Source organism: Anolis sagrei, chromosome 2 (genome assembly GCF_037176765.1).
Source record: "Anolis sagrei isolate rAnoSag1 chromosome 2, rAnoSag1.mat, whole genome shotgun sequence".
Classification (NCBI taxonomy): Eukaryota; Metazoa; Chordata; class Lepidosauria; order Squamata; family Dactyloidae; genus Anolis; species Anolis sagrei.
The window spans coordinates 252,838,761-252,856,239 of record NC_090022.1 but is presented as its reverse complement, the minus strand read 5'-3'; the positions used below and the strand labels follow the sequence as shown (position 1 = coordinate 252,856,239).

General features: G+C 37.8%; 2 protein-coding genes across 10 annotated transcripts in view; one reads left to right on the top strand and one right to left on the bottom strand.

Moving 5' to 3' along the window:
- The window catches only part of CAST (calpastatin), a 90,337-nt gene extending 83,080 nt beyond the window's left edge, over positions 1-7,257 (top strand). For all 8 annotated transcript variants that reach the window (XM_060761814.2, XM_060761819.2, XM_060761818.2 and 5 more), the window contains 3 exons: positions 3,012-3,086; positions 4,643-4,697; positions 5,861-7,257. In XM_060761814.2, the coding sequence (XP_060617797.2) occupies positions 3,012-3,086; positions 4,643-4,693 (126 nt within the window). In that variant the 3' untranslated portion in view covers positions 4,694-4,697; positions 5,861-7,257. The remainder of the gene's footprint in view (positions 1-3,011; positions 3,087-4,642; positions 4,698-5,860) is intronic.
- Positions 3,077-17,479, bottom strand: part of ERAP1 (endoplasmic reticulum aminopeptidase 1) — a 35,338-nt gene continuing 20,935 nt past the window's right edge. For both annotated transcript variants that reach the window (XM_067464533.1, XM_060761812.2), the window contains exons 15-20: positions 12,034-12,218; positions 11,346-11,507; positions 10,783-10,923; positions 10,603-10,684; positions 9,424-9,607; positions 3,077-4,670 (exon numbers count right to left, since the gene is read on the bottom strand). In XM_067464533.1, the coding sequence (XP_067320634.1) occupies positions 9,458-9,607; positions 10,603-10,684; positions 10,783-10,923; positions 11,346-11,507; positions 12,034-12,218 (720 nt within the window). In that variant the 3' untranslated portion in view covers positions 3,077-4,670; positions 9,424-9,457. The remainder of the gene's footprint in view (positions 4,671-9,423; positions 9,608-10,602; positions 10,685-10,782; positions 10,924-11,345; positions 11,508-12,033; positions 12,219-17,479) is intronic.

Here is a 17,479-nt window from a genome sequence, read left to right as displayed (position 1 = left end):
TATGTTTTATTTATGGTTGATCAATGAACCAAACATTGATTGTGCTATTCTGAAAAAGTAGCGCCTGTTAGGCTGAGTGAATATTTTATTCAAAAAATACATAAATCACATGGTGTTAAAGATGCCAGGGTTCCCTTGGCAGAGAAAGGATTGTTGTTGTTGTTGTGTGCTTTCAAGTTGTTTCAGACTTAGGTTGACCCTCAAATGACCTTGGAGGGCCGTATCCCGCCCCCGGGCCTTAGTTTGAGGACCCCTGCCCCTGGTCTAGAGCTATCCCTTGGTATCAAGATCTTAGGCTGTTTATGCCAGCATTGTCATCAGTATCTTAATTCACCAGTCTACATAGATTGGGCACCTAAAATATGGAAATTGTATTTAGAAAAGTGTGCACAAAAAAGATGTGTACAACCTAGGTATCCTGAACAGGTGGCTGAATCATTAGTATTATTAAACTTTTTAAATAGTGATTTATAAATAAAACATGTCCTGCAAATTTAATGTCAATGGAATGTGTAGCAAATATGAAGTTCCCTTTTCTATAATTTATACTGTATTTTATACTTCTTTGCTATATATATACCAATAAAGGCTTATTGGATTGGATTGGAAATTTAATGTTTCCTACCTTGATGAGGGAAACATCTCAATTTCTCCGGTCTGTATCAATTGTTCAGTCTAGAGCTCCATCTGCCTCTTGTAGACTGTATTTTTTACAGTTTTTGTCATTATATAATTCTGCATGAAGCTTCTTTCATTTTAGGCAGGTTGGCGTTTGGTTGCTTCTGCAGAAAGCTTTAGAAAATTAACATAATTGCATCTCAAACCAATATTTTCTTTCTAGCCAGAAACAAATTCAGTACACTTTCCGCATTTTCTCCCACTGGTAGCCTTAGACTAGTAGGAACTGCAAAACAGTATATATACATGCTTTTACAGATTCAATGTGGTTGGCAATGCAAACCGTACAGCTGCTCTAGAAAAGGGGGGATTTGTGTAGAAAACAAAACACAGAGTTGCCCCACATCACTTTTCCCATTAGTTAGATTTTCTAACTAATGGGCAGTTATGTAACAGTGGGAGAATATACAATAAATGTGCCTTTACCACAGCAATGCAACTATTGTTTACTTTTATTTCTTAGTTTTAAATCTAAATTTTATTAGGCTCCTTAATTTCTTCAGTGTGAATTGTGTTCAGTTATGGCAAAGAAGCTTGTCTCCTCATTTGACAAGAACATTTCTTTGATCTTAACTGTTCTTGGCATACACCTCATGCATGTATTCCTAACAGTCAGCTCTGTTACATTTGAAAAACCTCTCACAATAAAGCTGTCTGAATCATGGACTTGTTTCTGGAACCATCTCTTTGATCACTTGAATACTGAGATGTCTGTTGCTTGAAGGAGTGTTTGTACTTGTCTCTCCAACACACTATAAAATGGGCTCAGTGGGTGTGTCTCTTTGTACAGCCACTGAAATAAATGGAACTTGCCAAAGAACATAGATGAACATAAAATACCTCCATTTATAAATTTAAATTTTAAGTTTGTAGTAAATGAGAAGTTGATAGCATGAATAGCCATTCTTGGATGTGCAGAGGTGCAATCTACAATCCTTGAGTTATATCACCTTGTGCTACATAGTTCCACTGGCAAGAGCCACAAGACTTTTTTTTGTAGGCCTGGGTAACAACGCAAAAATTTGTTTCTAAAATCGATTTGTATTTGGGGGGGTTTTTTGTTTCGATATTTAAAATAATTACAAATTTTTCCCTTAAAAAAGTTCGGTATTTACGAAATTTCGTTAATATTTACAAAACATTTTGTAAAGATGGCGCCCTTTTTTTTCAATATTTTTTAATTTAATTATTAATTTAGTAGAATAGGGAGGAGAAATTATTATTAAGGAGGGAAGGCAGGCACTCACTCTGGCGGGCCCTCAAGCGCTGCCGCCGAGTCGGGCCCGGCTCCTCCGAAGCAATGCGAAATTGGGAGAAGGGCTCCCCAAAGGCCATCTAGCCCAGCCCTCCACTAAGGAATTGGGAGAACGAAGCACAACCCTCCGCTAAGGAATTGGGAGAACGAAGCACACCCACCGCAAAGGTGAGGAAGGAGGGACGGGCCCCCTTCCCGCTGAGGGTCGCTCGCCCTCTCGCTCGCTTGCTCAGCCGGCGCCTTCCCCGCCCTCTCCTCCTCCTCCTCCTCCTCCTCTTTCAGGCTCTGCCTCTGACTGGCTAAGGAGAGGAGAGAGAGGAGAGCTCCCAGCAAGCATCTAGCCAAGCCATCTTACGTATTTCCGAAATGGACGGAAATACAAAATTTTTTGGCGCATGCCGTTTCGATATTTAAAAACACTTCCGGGTTTAAAAATAAGTTTTGTAATCGTTTTGTAATTGCTAAAATTAACGAATATTTAACGAATTACAAAATTAACGAACAAAACCGCCCAGGCCTATTTTTTTGTTCTGTTGAATTCATTGATTCCTTCTCTGCCTCCCCCGCCCCCCCCCCTTAATTTTTTGAATTTTGCTTCAGAACCGGTGTGAGGTGATAAAATTTAAGAGATTGTGAGCTGCTCCTCAGCACTCTCCAGACAATGTTCTGATATGCCAATAGTATAAGCATCAGTAATCCCCAAAGTTTTCACACTTTGTGTGGATATCAGCAAAGTATCTCTTTTCTGGAAAAAATGTTTCCCACAGCCTTAGCAACAGTTGTGTTTCAGTCTAAACATTTACAGTCAGTCGCCTTTATTTCGGTCAACAAGTAAAAGTAGAATGATGGAACACAATATTTAAGTAATTAATAACATCACATTTGGCTTATGATTAATGAAAACAAGTATCACCATTCGTTATCAGTTGAATGACTGCCTTTATAATCTAAAGCAGGAACTGATTGCCAATTAGTAATAAGTCTCCCAAGTACTCTTTGTTGCACTCTCAGCACTTACAGGTTATTCATGAAGCACTTGACTAAACATTTACATACAAGCCTTCTCCTTTGGTTGTAGGATGAAAAAACAAAAGAGGCCCCCACATCTAAGTCAGCTAGAAAGGATGAAAAGAAATCAAAATCTGGTAAAAAGGTAAGGAATTGTTTTTATTTTATTTTATTAGAAGTATTAAATAAATTGTACAGGTTGTGGTTGGTTCAGTCACATTTAAGCTGAGTTTATTTTGGGGGTATCCTGCTTCAAATTCCCAAGCTTAGGAGCTATTATTTTGTCCTCCTTTAAAAAAATTGACAGTGATTCCTAAAGCTGGTGTACAGTTTGATAAATATGGAAATACCAATAGGACAGTGCAACATAGAACTCATAGATTGCTCTTCCTCGCAGAACCTCGTATGCATATCAAAGGGAGATGAATGCAGGGAGCAAAAGGTGTTTAACCTTCTTCTAGTGGAACCATATTGTTAACTGCTGTCAAGTTGACTTTGACTTATGGTGCTCTCAAGAATGAGAGATCTCCAAGACACCCTATCAACAACCCCACTTAGGTTCCCTGATTGAGTCTGTCCTTCTGGAATGCAGTCTTCTTTTCCTACTGCCATTACTGTCTTTTCTAGTGAGTTGCGTCTTCTCACAGCAACCCATCTTCTCAAGATGTTTCCAAAATATGACAGACTCAGTTTAGTCATCTTGGATTCTAAGGAGAGTTCAGGCTTGATTTGCTCTTGCATCCATTCTTCTTCTTTTTTAGCAGTTATCGGTAACCATATACCAGCTTGCATATTAGTACCTTTCATTCAGCGTTAATCATTTCACTGTGGAATGAAACAATCTACTGTATATACTCATGTATAAGTCTAAAAAAATTACTTGAAAATTGACTCTGAAACTGCTTTATCTACAGGTCAATGTAAGTATTGTATCTTAAATTATCAAAATGGAGTCATCCTCTAATGGAATCATCCTTCAAGTACAGTCCTGTTGTTCCTAGGCTTGCAGCTTTAGGCAGCCTTGGCAAATATTCAGGAGTGATAGTAGTTATAAGTGAACAATATATGAAGCCACAGGTATCTACCCTTTGTTTAGATGAGAAAAAATTGTTAACCACTCAGGTTTAAGGCCATTTTACACATATGCAGATTTTGTTTCTGAGATGATATTGAATGATGTAAGGATCCCGAATGGCTGGTATATGCAGATCATCTGACTTCCAAATGCTGGTAACTATAGGTGAGCTTAGTAGTTCAAATTGGGTTTGGAATCCAGCTTTTGATGTAATAGAAGGAATACTTCCCTTCCAAACTGTTACCTTCTGTTAGTATTTTTTTTTGGGGGGGGGGGGGGGGGTAAAAGACACATGCTGTTGTCACTTCCAGTGATGTATGGCTAACATGAGCAGAGGGAATTTAAGTTTAAAAACAGACACACACTTATCCAGCATCACTGTTTTGGATGTCACAACAAATGGATCAATTAAGAATAATCTATCAGAACTGTAGCCAGCTGTAGGTTTCCTGTGTACCATAATGGGGCGCTGTCAAAAGCTGCACTTCTCACTCCCTTATTTTTGACAAATACACACATTTTACGCTTTTAGTAATTGGCCATCTTCTTTTTAAAATTATGTATCCAGTGTTTATTACATCAGTTGAAAATTCAAGCTAGTAATCTTGCTGTTTTATTCCTCTAAGGCAAAGGAGCAGTCTTCCAGTGCAAAATCTGAAAAACAAAAAAAGAGTTAAACAGGTAAGAAGTAGTTAAGCTGCTCACAAACATCCAAGATACTTTAATAATTGGGGGGGGGGGGGGGGGGGCTCTTCAAAAAGCCAAGTTTTTTAGGCCTACATTTTAGGACTTAAGAAAAAAGATTAACTTGCATTATTTCAGTTGATGAGATTCCTGATACTTAAGATGATTAAAAAAGAAAAAAGCCATTGTGGACCTACACTGGGGATCCTAAAAACAAGGAGTAAGGAACCTGTCATCCTTCCTGCTTTAAAACTTCTATTATTTCAACCACTGGTCATGTTGGACTGTGACTGGTGCAAACTGGAGGACCACAGGTTTCTTCTCCCTGCCTTAAGAATGAGCAGACAATGGGAGCCTCAGCATTCTTAGGGATTGCTGTTGGATAGTTCATCTGCACGTTTTCCTTTTAGTAACAGTGTGCTGATTTTTTTTCTTGTGTCTGGAGTGACTTGAGAAACTGCAAGTCGCTTCTGGTGTGAGAGAATTGGCCGTCTGCAAGGACCTTGCCCAGGGAACGCCCAGTTTTGATGTTTTATCATCCTTGTGGGAGGCTTCTCTCATGTCCCCGCATGAGGAGCTGGAGCTAATAGAGGGAGCTCATCCGTGCTCTCCCCAGATTCGGACCTGCGACCTGTCGGCCTTCAGTCCTGCCGGCACAGAGGTTTAACGCACTGCACCACCAGGGGCTTCTAGTGTGCTAATAATACCTATTCTTTTTAGGAAATCAGCCACCACTTCAGCAATCATATCATAATAAATAATAAATTATAATAAACTTTATTTATACCCCCCCCCCCCCCGCCCACCATCTCCCCAGGGACTCATGGCAGCTCACAGAAGCACTACCAGTGCCGAACATAAAATAAACAATACATAAACATATATAGACTATAACAACGTAAATTTACAACAGCAAACATGCATAAAAAGACATAATAAAATGTTTAAAATTCGTAAAATGCAGTGGTGCTTGCGGGTAAAGCTAACAGTCTTAAATAATGTTCAAGATGTATCAAATTTATATCTGCTTTATTTGTGTATTTTCAGTTATCTATGTGGAACTGTTCTCAGTTTCCCCTGATAGAAGTCTGTTCTATGTAATAAGCTCTTTTGACTACTTAAGCCTGTTTTCTCCATTTCTCTTTTCTTTTCTCCACTAGTGCAAAGAGTTTTCATGATGGTGATGGATAACTGCACTTGAACAAAAACTATTTTGCAGAAGCAAGATAGCCTCCTGAGTGGTTTTTATATCGTGGTATCTGGATATTTTGGCATGCTATGCACTTTTTTGCTATTTTTGAGAATGAACTAACTTTTTCTAGTCATTTATTTTCTTGTCCTTATTTTGTAATTTTCTTCCGTTCTGAGAGGGAAAGGATGCTTTATATTTGTATGAAATGTATTTCCTATAAATTTAATAGCAATGGAAAAAGTCTGCAGAGTTTTGCACATAGTCTTCACATAGTGCCTGTAAATCTCAATGAGTTCACTAAATATGTGCTTGTGCACTTGTTCGCTATATATTTTAGTATAATTTGTGATTTAAATCAGCAGTTGGCAACTGATAGCCCTCCAGACATTGTGGAACTGCAGCTGATGGAAGTTGGTGATCCAGCACCATCTAAAAGCCTGTAGGTGTCCAACCTTGCTTTAAAGATTCTGGATTGCAATGAACTTTTGTATATCATCTGCCTATTTAGGTCAATGGGTATTCCTTTGGGAGAATGGTAAAAGGAGCACCCATCTGCAAGACTTTGAAGTAGACACAGCCTAGAAGTTATACCTTCTTCCAACAACATAGTATTGAATATGAACAGTGCCATTAGTATTTTATTTTTAAAAACTTCAGTGCTTCCTGTCACCATCTTTGGTGCTACTAGCTTCCAGTAAGGATATAATAGTGCATCACAACTACCAAATAATAAAATCGGAGGAGATGCAGGTTGGCACACTCTTCAATGGACAAAATAGTACACAAGTCTTTAATGGACAAAATAGTACACAAGTCCAACCACAACACATATTCAGAAGACACAGAGCAACTTTTTCCTGATATATATGTGCGGAGCAGATTTAGAGTTCATTTGGATGCGAGGCTTGCTCAAATCTCCCTGACGTATTGCTTGTTTCCTTTTGTATTTCTTGCAGTGAGAGAGGGCTTATGGCTCTAAGTACCAGATTCTGATATGCTTTGCAATCTGAGTAGCATTACCCTTCTTAACTTGTGGGGTGTGGTATTGCTCCTTGCTTAATAAAATGGTTGAACTAGCTTTCTTATCTACCATTTTGTCAGATATGCAGGCGACCAAGAATATCACCTGTGTGAGCCTTTTTCAGCTGCACTGAAGTTATCACAAGATAATGCCATTTTGTGCTATGGCTCTTGTTTTCTTTCAAAAGGAGGAAGAGTGGGAGATGTTGCCCATGGATTGCATCTTTCACTTTTAGGAAAATCAGAATTCAAGTTGTCTTTTACCATTTATAATATTAATGCAGCACTGTATTTGGCAGTCTGTATGGAAATTCTGTGTCACACTAATAAAGTTTTTGGAAAGTATTATCTTGTAATGAAATCCTGGGTTTTCATCAACACATCATTATTGTTGGAAGAGTTATGTATGAGCAATGTTAATCCTCTCTGTTAAAAAAGATACACACATTTGTTTAAATCCAGTCCCTGCTTTGTTCTCTCTTTTTCAAGGTCCAGCATCTAGCACTGTTGCATGTGCAGTTGTTTGATCAGGCCTTTACATATAGGCAAAATTGCAGTTCTTTGTTCACAATAATTGACATGAGTCCTATGGTACACATATCTCTGAGTAAATACATCTTATAATTCAAAATATGCAATTAAAACCCCAATTCTTCATCATGATTACAACAGCTTTGCAAAAATAAATTAAAATATTAAATATTATATTAATAATGTCGCATATATATCACTTGTCTAAAATAATGAATACTGTAATCTAAGCCTAAATCACACTTGAATCTGTAATCACAAAATTAACATTACTGAGTTTCTTTCGTCTGATTTGTTTGGGATAAAAAGTGTTTTGGATTTTTTCCCCCATATTTTGGAATGTGCTATCTTGGAAATGGGATCCAAGTCTTAAATACAAATTTCATTTATGTTCGATGTATACCTTATGCACATCACCTGAAGGTAATTTTTATGCAATACTTTTAATTCTGTGTATGCAACAAGGTTTGTATACAGTGAATCATCAGAAAGCAAAGATGTAACTATCTCAACCACCCTTGTGGACAATTCTGAAGGATTTCAGATATCTTGATAAGGATACCCACCCTTTTTAAAGTAAGATGTGAGGAGAAAGCAATTGCTGTCTGGTTTCAGGTGAGAATATTCTTCAACTTGGGTTGCAGCACCATGTCTACCAGGCTCCAGGGAAAGGTTTTAGGCAAATAACTTCTTCACAGATTTTGCCATCTGTGAAAATGGGGAACTAAGTAACCAACTGCCAAGACTTGAAATAATAATTAATAATAAGGAGAATAAGCCCTATGAGGAGAGGCTTAAAGAGCTGGGCATGTTGAGCCTGAAGAAGACAAGGTTGAGAGGAGACGTGATGGCCATGTATAAATATGTGAGGGGAAGTCATAGGGAAGAGGGAGCAAGCTTATTTTATGCTGCCCTGGAAACTAGGATGTGAAATAATAGCTTCAAACTACAGGAAAAGAGATTCCACCTGAACATTAGGAAGAACTTGATAACTGTGAGAGCTGTTCAGCAGTGGAACTCTGCTGAAAGTGTGGTGGAGGCTCCTTCTTTAGAGGCTTTTAAACAGAGGCTGGATGATCAGGGGTGTTTTGAATGTGATTTTCCTGCTTCTTGGCAAGGGGTTGGATGGCCCACGAGGTCTCTTCCAACTCTATGATTCTATGATCTAACATTGAGCTTTTGAAAATATGTTGAAGTCCAGTGTGGAAACATATCTCTGCATTGTCACAAGTGCACTTCTATTTCTGCATGACCTTGTAAGCACATTTGTAAGCTCTGTACTTTTTTAATAGTTAAAAATAACAATTTTGCAATTCTAGCTATGTTTAAAAATTTTCCAATAAAACTTTAAATCCAAAATTTATAGCCCCAAAAGTAGGGAGAGTGGGAAAGGAAGAGAATCCTGTTTCCTTTATTACTTTGGAAACAGAATGACCCCATCGCTATTGGCAGCTTTTCCCATCAATAGTGAGGGCAGTTTGAATAAGGGGTGGGAGGCAGGTTGGCAACATGGTGTGGAAAGTTATGTGCAATTAGCTCATAACAAGCCACCAATAATTTCTCTAAATAAGACCTAGGTCTCATTTGGAGTGGAAATCCACAATGCTTTCAAAGTCAAATATTGGTAAAACTTGTTTTGCTTTGTCAGGGGCTTGTGCAAAAGTATTTTAAAATAGTGGCAACTAATAAGCTCAACTTAAAGTGTGTCTTTAGGAGCAATTTGTGTACAGATACCTCCACTCCAAGGTGCTAAGGCAGTTACAGCGATACAATTTAGTGAAGGTTGCAAATACATAATGTCACACGGACAGAAGGTGTTAGTGCTGTTCCCTTGCCTTTGAAAATGGATTTATATGCTCAGACTTTTGTCTCTAGAGTACACTTAAATATTTCCACCCAGCAATCCCACAAGTTTATTTTCAGAATTTTATATTAACTTATTTTGCAGGCAACATGTATCACATCTTTTCCAGAACTTACATTTCTTAATCCTGAAAGGAAGTCAAGTAGACTTTCAAACACTGCTATTGATCTGTAGCCACCTGATGATTTTTTCAAGGTTCTTATCCATCCAATTGATGTTTTCCTCAATGGTTTCTATTGTCTGTTGGACAGCACGGAGCTCTGCACTTTTTTTGTCCAGAGAGCTGAAGTATTCTTTAACCTATGGGGTTAAAACACATACTACAATTCATTATTGCATCATTATCATTGTTATAGGATCTAAAAGCCAACATGGTGATGTGGTTTGAACATCAAATCCCTGCTTGGCCACAAAAAACCACTGGGAGACCTTCAGCAAGTTATGGTTTCTCAGGGCTCTTCCACACAGCCCTATATCTGAATGTGGACTCAGAGAACCCAGTTCAAAGCAGATATAGTGGGATTTTCTGCCTTGATATTCGGGGATATAGAGCTGTGTGGAAGGGCCCTCAGTCTCCAAGACAGGAAAAGATAAACTTTTCTGAACAAAGCCAGCCAAAAATGCATATGCTCACAGAAGCATTAAAAAATACCCCATTTATGGTCTTTGATAAACTAATGCATTCCCAAACAGCCTTTTCTTTTACTTCTGATTTTTTTAAAAACATCCCAAACAGGATACTACACATAATTTATTGTTCACTTGAAGTACCAAAACTTCATTTATCTGCTCCAAGAACCTTTACGATAACCCAGTGGAAGCTTTCCAATACAGTCATCTAATTTGTGAATCATTTGTCCATCAAATTATAAATGCCTCACCTTCTGGTTTGGCTCACTTTTGCAATAGTAATGACAGGCAGCGACTGGTATAAATGCTATTCTGCTTCCAAGGGGTTATCTAACTCTTATTTAATTAAATTCCCGGCCTCTCAAAATTCTAGCTCTGATTCAATAAGATAAAATCCAGGCAGTTTACTGTCAGAAATAAAGCAATCATTTATTTGAATACTTATATCCTTCCTTATATCCAAGGATCTCAGGAGACAGTGTTTAAGATCTTAATGCTTGATTTGTCTTCTACTATTGCTATTATTTTAGGCAAGCTGAACCAATTATAAAATTTTAGGGAAAAAACGAGTTAAGAATAAACCTTACGCATCTAAATCTATATTGGACCCAAATGAAAATAAAATCAGAGCAGTGTGTAACTAAAAATATGAAACATATACATACATCAGCAAGTTGAGCCTTTGTTGAATATTTATTTGTTACTCCAGTAATCATGTGTGCAATGGAATGCGAACCAAGGTCAAACCTACAAAGCAGTAATATGTACAGTAAATAAACATCTGTATGGTTTAATTTAAAAACAGGATTAGAGGTACTGGAAGAATATTAAGAGTAGGTACCTACTTTTTCACAAGTGTCTGCCAATTGTCCTTCAAAAACTTCCAGGCTAATTGATAACCTACAGGATTCCTTCCAACACTTACAACAATATAAGGAAGATCTTGAGTCTTTATAATATCACCCCGCAACCCTTGTTCCATCAACCTAATATAAAACCAAAGACACCACTTTGCTGAAACAAGGAAATAAATACAATTTCCTAACACAATATCATTTTCTAGAATCTAATGTGGATAAAAGATCTACAGTGCCAACCTATAATTTACTTGGAAATAAGTCTTAACAGCTTTTTTTGCAATTCTACAAAGTAACTGGCATTTGAAATTTTATGCAACCATCTACTGTAGTGACCTTAGAAATTATAAAGAATATGGCAACTGCCACAGGGCAAGTGGCCATTCTTAGGTTAGCCAGCTGCTTCCTGGCCATTTTATTTTAATATACAGAAAAACTAATCACATATACATAAAGCAGATTTAATAACAGGTGGAATTAAAATTATTAAATCACTATCCAATGCATACCATGGCCTACACATTAGTGACTTATAAATCAACTACACTCACCACTGAAGCCTTTCTTTATTTTGGCTGAGGCTGAGGACAGTTTCAATCAATTGCTTTTCAGTACTGAACTCAGGTAGTTGGCATTTGCTGAAAAGGAAGTCCCAGCCCACGTCTGTCTGTGCTCCAACAGCATATACAGCAAACTTGATATCATTGGGCAACCTGCAACAAATTGGGCTTCAAATTACATTCTGATGTGCATGTTATTTTTTTTAATAACCATGGATACAACTGCAAACTACTATGCCCTTAAGACATCAACACTACTGAGATTCCACCTGAACATGAGGAAGAACTTCCTGTGAGAGCTGTTCAGCAGTGGAACTCTCTGTCCCGATGTGTGGTGGAGGCTCCTTTGGAGGCTTTTAAACAGAGGCTGGATGGCCATCTGTCAGGGGTGCTTTGAATGCGATTGTCCTGCTTCTTGGCAGGGAATTGGACTAGGTGGCCCATGAGATCTCTTCCAACTTTATGATTCTATGAATGATGAGAAGGGGATATTTGAATCATCTCCCCTTTTTCACAGTTATATCTACATCTAGAGGCAATCACTTGCAGCTGGGTATTATTTTCTGCCGAGGGTAGAGTCCTGGCAGTGGGTTCATTGTAGGTCACAGCTTTACACTACATGTTTTGTTCTGTGAAGATTAAGGATGCCATTGCAACATGCTAAAAGTGAAATACTTACTTTAGTGTTCCATTGGAATGCTTCCATTTTGTAAAGTATTCTTTTGCTTTGTCCACACATGGTTGGTACCTGCGCACACAGGCAAACATAAGAAGGGAGCTCCGAAGTATTCGCTCTGACATTGTGCCTTCATCCTCCCAAGACTGTTTGTCAATCATGTTTTTAAACAGATTGACAATGTATCCCTAAAGTGAATTCATAAAAAAGCAAATCAGTGGAGTATCCCAAGAAGCCCCAGTGAAATTAATAACTTTGCCTAGGAAAGTGTACCATCAAAAGTCATGGTAGGTAAAGGTAAAGGTTTCCTCTTTACATTAAGTCTAGTTGTGTCTGACTCTGGGGGGTGGTGATCATCTCCATTTCTAAGCCAAAGAGCCAGCGTTGTCTGTAGACACCTCCAAGGTCATGTGGCCAGCATGACTGCATGGAGCACCGTTACCTTCCTGCAGAAGCAGTAACTATTGATCTACTCACATGTACGTTTTTTTTTAATTAAATTTTATTTTGAAAAGATAATACACCAACCATATATGTTGCAAAAATGTACACATACACAAACAAACACACATACACAAACAACCCTCCATACAGTTACCCCTCCACCCACCCCCAGTGCTACCCACCACCTTGACTTCCGTCACTAATCCACGCAGGATTTATGCACAACTTATTTAACCCTCTATACTTCTAATTCAATAAATTCCTCTTGTTTTTATTTCTTTAGCTCTCCCGTCAAGTATGCTAAGGCCAGCTTCCAGTTTCTTTCAAATATTTCATTATTTTCATATTTCAAATTGCTTGAAATCTTAGCCATCTGTGCATAATCCCACAATTTATCCTTCCAATCTTTGATGCTTAATGTTTTCTCCCCTTTCCAATTTTTGGCAATTGTAATGCGTGCAGCCGCAAAGCTGTACAAGCAGATTTCTCTCTCTGGCTGTTCTAAGCTGTCTCTGAATATCCCTAATAGGCACATCCCTGGGTTCTTTTTTACTTTGTTGTAAATCATTTTATTTGTTTCCTTTATTATTCTTTTCCAATAGATCTGCACCAGTTCACACGACCACCATACGTGAAAGAAAGTCCCTTTCTTTCTTTTGCATCTCCAACAGGATCCTGTTTGTGACTTGTCCATTTTGGCTAGGAGGGCTGGAGTTATGTAGCATCTGTAGAACATTTTATATACATTATCTCTAATTGAAGCTGCCACTGTAAATTTAAATCCATTGTTCCACAGGTTTTCCCAGATGTCAAAATCTATGCTTCTCCCTAAATCTTTTGCCCATGAGATCATGGGGGTTTTAACACGATTATCTTCCAAATTATAGTGTAGAATATATTTGTATAATCTGGCTATTAATCCTTTTTCCCCTTTATCTAATATAGTTTCCAGATCTGATTTTTTGGAAGCAAATCCCCTCTTCTCGTCTTTTTTGAATCTATCGTATAATTGATGATATTGGAACCAATCTTTAATACCCAATTCGTCTTTTCCCCTCAGTGCCCATTGGCCATTGGACCTGATAAGTAGTTCCCCGTATGTTCTGACATCATCCTTGCAGGTGGGTCTCCCAATGGCTTCTATTGGCCTCAGCCATAGGGGTGTTTTGGATTCCATCCCTAATTTGTATCTTTTCCAAACATCTATTAAGCTTCCCCTAATTACATGTTTATTGAATGCCTTATTTAATCTCTCTCCTTCATACCAGAGGTAAGAATGCCATCCATATCTGATTCCATGTCCTTCTAAATTTAGTAGATTTATGTTCCGGAATTGTATCCAATCTCTGAGCCAGCTCATGCAGGCGGCCTCATAGTAGGTTTTTAAATCTGGTAAATTTAGTCCTCCCCTCTCTTTGGTATCAATTAAATTTTTGTAAGCAATCCTGGCTTTTTTCCCTGCCCAAATGAAATTCATGATATCCCTCTTCCACAAATTGAAAATTTTAGTCCCTTTAATAATAGGTATGCTTTGAAAAAAGAAAAGCATTTTGGGAAGTATCATCATCTTAATAATTGCAATCCTGCCCAGCCATGTTAATGGTAGCTTTTGCCAATTGTTCAAATTTCCTTTGATCTCCGACCATGTCTTCACATAATTATTTTGAAACAAGTCGATGTTCTTGCTTGTGATAGTTATTCCCAAATATTTTATCTTCGGGACTACTTTACAGTTAGCCACTTCCTCTAATTTCCTAATAATTTTAGTGTCTAAATTTTTTGTAATAAATTTAGATTTATCTTTATTTATTTTAAAACCCGAAACCTCTCCATACAATTTGATTACCTCTAATAATTTTGGAACGCTCTGTGTTGGATTAGATAAAATACAAACCATATCGTCTGCATATGTTCTGATTTTGATTTCCTGGCCTTTTACTTTGAACCCTTCAATTTCATTGTCATCCCTAATTCTTATACTCAAAATTTCCAATCCCAAAATGAATAGTAATGGCGAAAGTGGACAGCCTTGTCTAGTCCCTTTCTGTATATCTATGGCTTTTGTCAGCTGTCCATTTATTTTTATCTTAGCAGATTGCTTAGAATATATTGCCCCCACTGCTTTTCTAAAGCGATGGCCCACCCCATATAAATCCAAGACCTTTTCCAAATAAACCCAGCTGACCTGGTCGAAAGCTTTTTCCGCATCCAAAAAAAACAATGCTAAATCTTTATTGGGGTCGCTCTCCGCTACCTCCAAAACATTCAGAATTGTTCTGACATTTTGGCTCAGGTATCTATTAGGTAGAAATCCCGCTTGATCCTTATGAATGATTTCTGCTAATGTCTGTTTGAGTCTGTTTGCCAAGATTGTAGTAAATAATTTATAGTCACAATTTAGAAGCGAGATGGGTCTGTAATTTTTAATTTGGTCTAGGTCTTTATCTGATTTTGGGATTAGTACAATTGTAGATTCTTTCCAAGAATCTGGAATCTCACCTTTTTCCAAGACTTTATTCATTACAGACACCAGTAATGGTGTCAGCTCTTCTTTAAACGTTTTATAATAGAGTGGGGAAAGACCATCTGGGCCAGGAGCTTTATGTGGCCTAATCTTATCTATTGTTTCCATTAGTTCGTCTGGTGAAATTAATCTATCTAGATTAGCTTTCATTGCTTCAGTTAATCTTACAATCTTGGTCTCATTAACAAATTGAATGGTCTTGTCTAAATCTTCCTGTTCTTTTTTGTAGAGCTTTGAGTAATATTTTTCAAAAATTGTCTGGATTTGCTGCAAGTTTGTAATTGTCTCTGGTAATCAGTTGGGATTTCTTTGTACCTTTCAGCTGCCAGGCAAGAAATTTGCCTGGCTTGTTTGCATTCTCAAAGAAGTTGTACCTATTGTACCTGATTTTCCTCTCAATATCATTAGCAATCAAGAGGTCATATTGCTGGTGTAAGTTTTTCAATTCTGCTAGAATTTCCTTTCGCTGCCCTCTTTTCCTCTCCAGCTCTATTTCCTTTCCTCTAATCTTGACTAATAACTCTAGTTGCTTTTTATTATTACCTTTGTACCAAATTGAATTTTGCTGAATTAATACCCCTCTTATTACAGCTTTTCCAGCCTCCCAAACCACCCTATCCTCTAGGTTATCATTGGTGTTGTCTTTCAGGTAGTATTTTAATTCCTTTCCAATTTTATCTCTATGTGTTTGTATCCTCAGAATATAGTCGTTCATTCTCCAGCCCCCCCTGTTGCTATTTTCTTTTCTTAGTTTCAATAGAATCGGATTATGGTCTGCAAATGTTCTTGCTAGGATCTCTATCTTTTCTGTTCTGCAGATGATGTCTTTTGTACCAAATACCATATCAATTCTGGAGGCTGATTTGTGTCTGTGGGAGTAGTATGTAAATTCTCTCCCAGTTGGATTGAGAGTTCTCCAGATATCGAACATATCCCATTGATGTATTTCTTTCAAAAAAGCACCCGGTAATCTGCCTTCTTTCTTGTCTTTTTTTATTCTATTACTCCTATCTAACTTTGTATCCATGACCCCATTAAAGTCACCTAGCCAAATCATATCTTTTTCACCATATTCGGCAAGTATACCCGCAAGTGTCTTGTAAAATTCACTTTGTTTGGTATTGGGGGCATAGATACCTACTATGAGAACTGATTTACCCTGGATGAGAACCTTGATTATAAGAATCTTGCCTTCCTTATCTGAGAAAATTACTTCAGGGTACAGCATTTTCTTAATGTATATTGCAATCCCATTGGTTTTCTTACAATTGCAAGAGGTGAATAACTGGCCTAGTCTTTCTTGCCCCAATAGATGTATATCCTTTTCTACCATGTGGGATTCCACTAAACAAGCTATATCAGGCTTAATTTTCTTCAAGAAATGAAATACTTTCTTACGCTTTGATCCACTGTTTAAGCCATTCGTATTCCAAACAATAGTATTCAGAGATTTGGTGCCCATTTTAACAGTGCATTTTATAATTACCCTGCTTCCCCCCGCCCCCGTCTCCCCCTTAGATAAACTTATATAACTTATATAACTTTCTCAAACAGAGTCCACTGCTACCCAACTTCTTCCTCTTCTTCTTTCTCTTCTTCTGGAACAGCTGGCGTTTCTTTCTCCTCCTCCTGCTCTGGCTCCTTCTCTTCTTCTGTATGGAACTGATGGTTTTGCCCCAAGTTCTCTTTCTTATTTCTGCCATGTCCTTGTCTTTTTTGTCTTTCTTCTTCCTGCTGGGAGTCTTCTTCAGCGTCAAAGTCCTTGTGATATTTTCTTAAGAACTGCTCAGCCTTCATGGTATCAGAAATAGAATGTCTCTTGGTTTTGTAGTAAAAGGCCACTCCTTGAGGGTAGAGCCATCGAAAGGATATCTTCTTCTGTTTGAGTTTGCTCACTAGGAAAGCAAAGTCTTTCCTTTTTTTCAAGAACTTTCCAGGGATCTCTTTTAGCATCAAAATTTTCTTTCCCCCTATTATAATGGGGGATTCATATTGTTTCTTCAAAATAATATCTTTGCATATTCTTGTGACAAATTGCACAATGCAGTCCCTGGGGAGTTTCTTTTGTTTTGCTATTGCAGAACTCACTCTGTAGCATGCAGATATGGAATCCATCATCACTGAGAGGTCATCCTCCCCCAAAAGGTTTGCCAACAATTTACTTATAAACAACTTCAGATTGTCACCTTCTTCCCCCTCTTGGATCCCTCTTAATCTTAGAGTGTTATCAGCAAGTTTGAGTTCTAGCATGGCCATGTTATCCAACATACTTTCTTGCTTATCATTAAAGAGTTGTTGAGCCCCTTCTGTTTTTTCAAGCCTTTTTTTAATAAGTTTCTGATCAGTGTCCAGTTTGTTCACTTTTGCCTCAGTCTTTTCTTGGCGTTCAGAGATCTGTTTCAGTTCTTTGGTAACTGCCTCCATTGAGGTCTTAAGTTCCACAAACATAGCTTTAATTTCTGAAAGCGTCTTCTCTTGAGA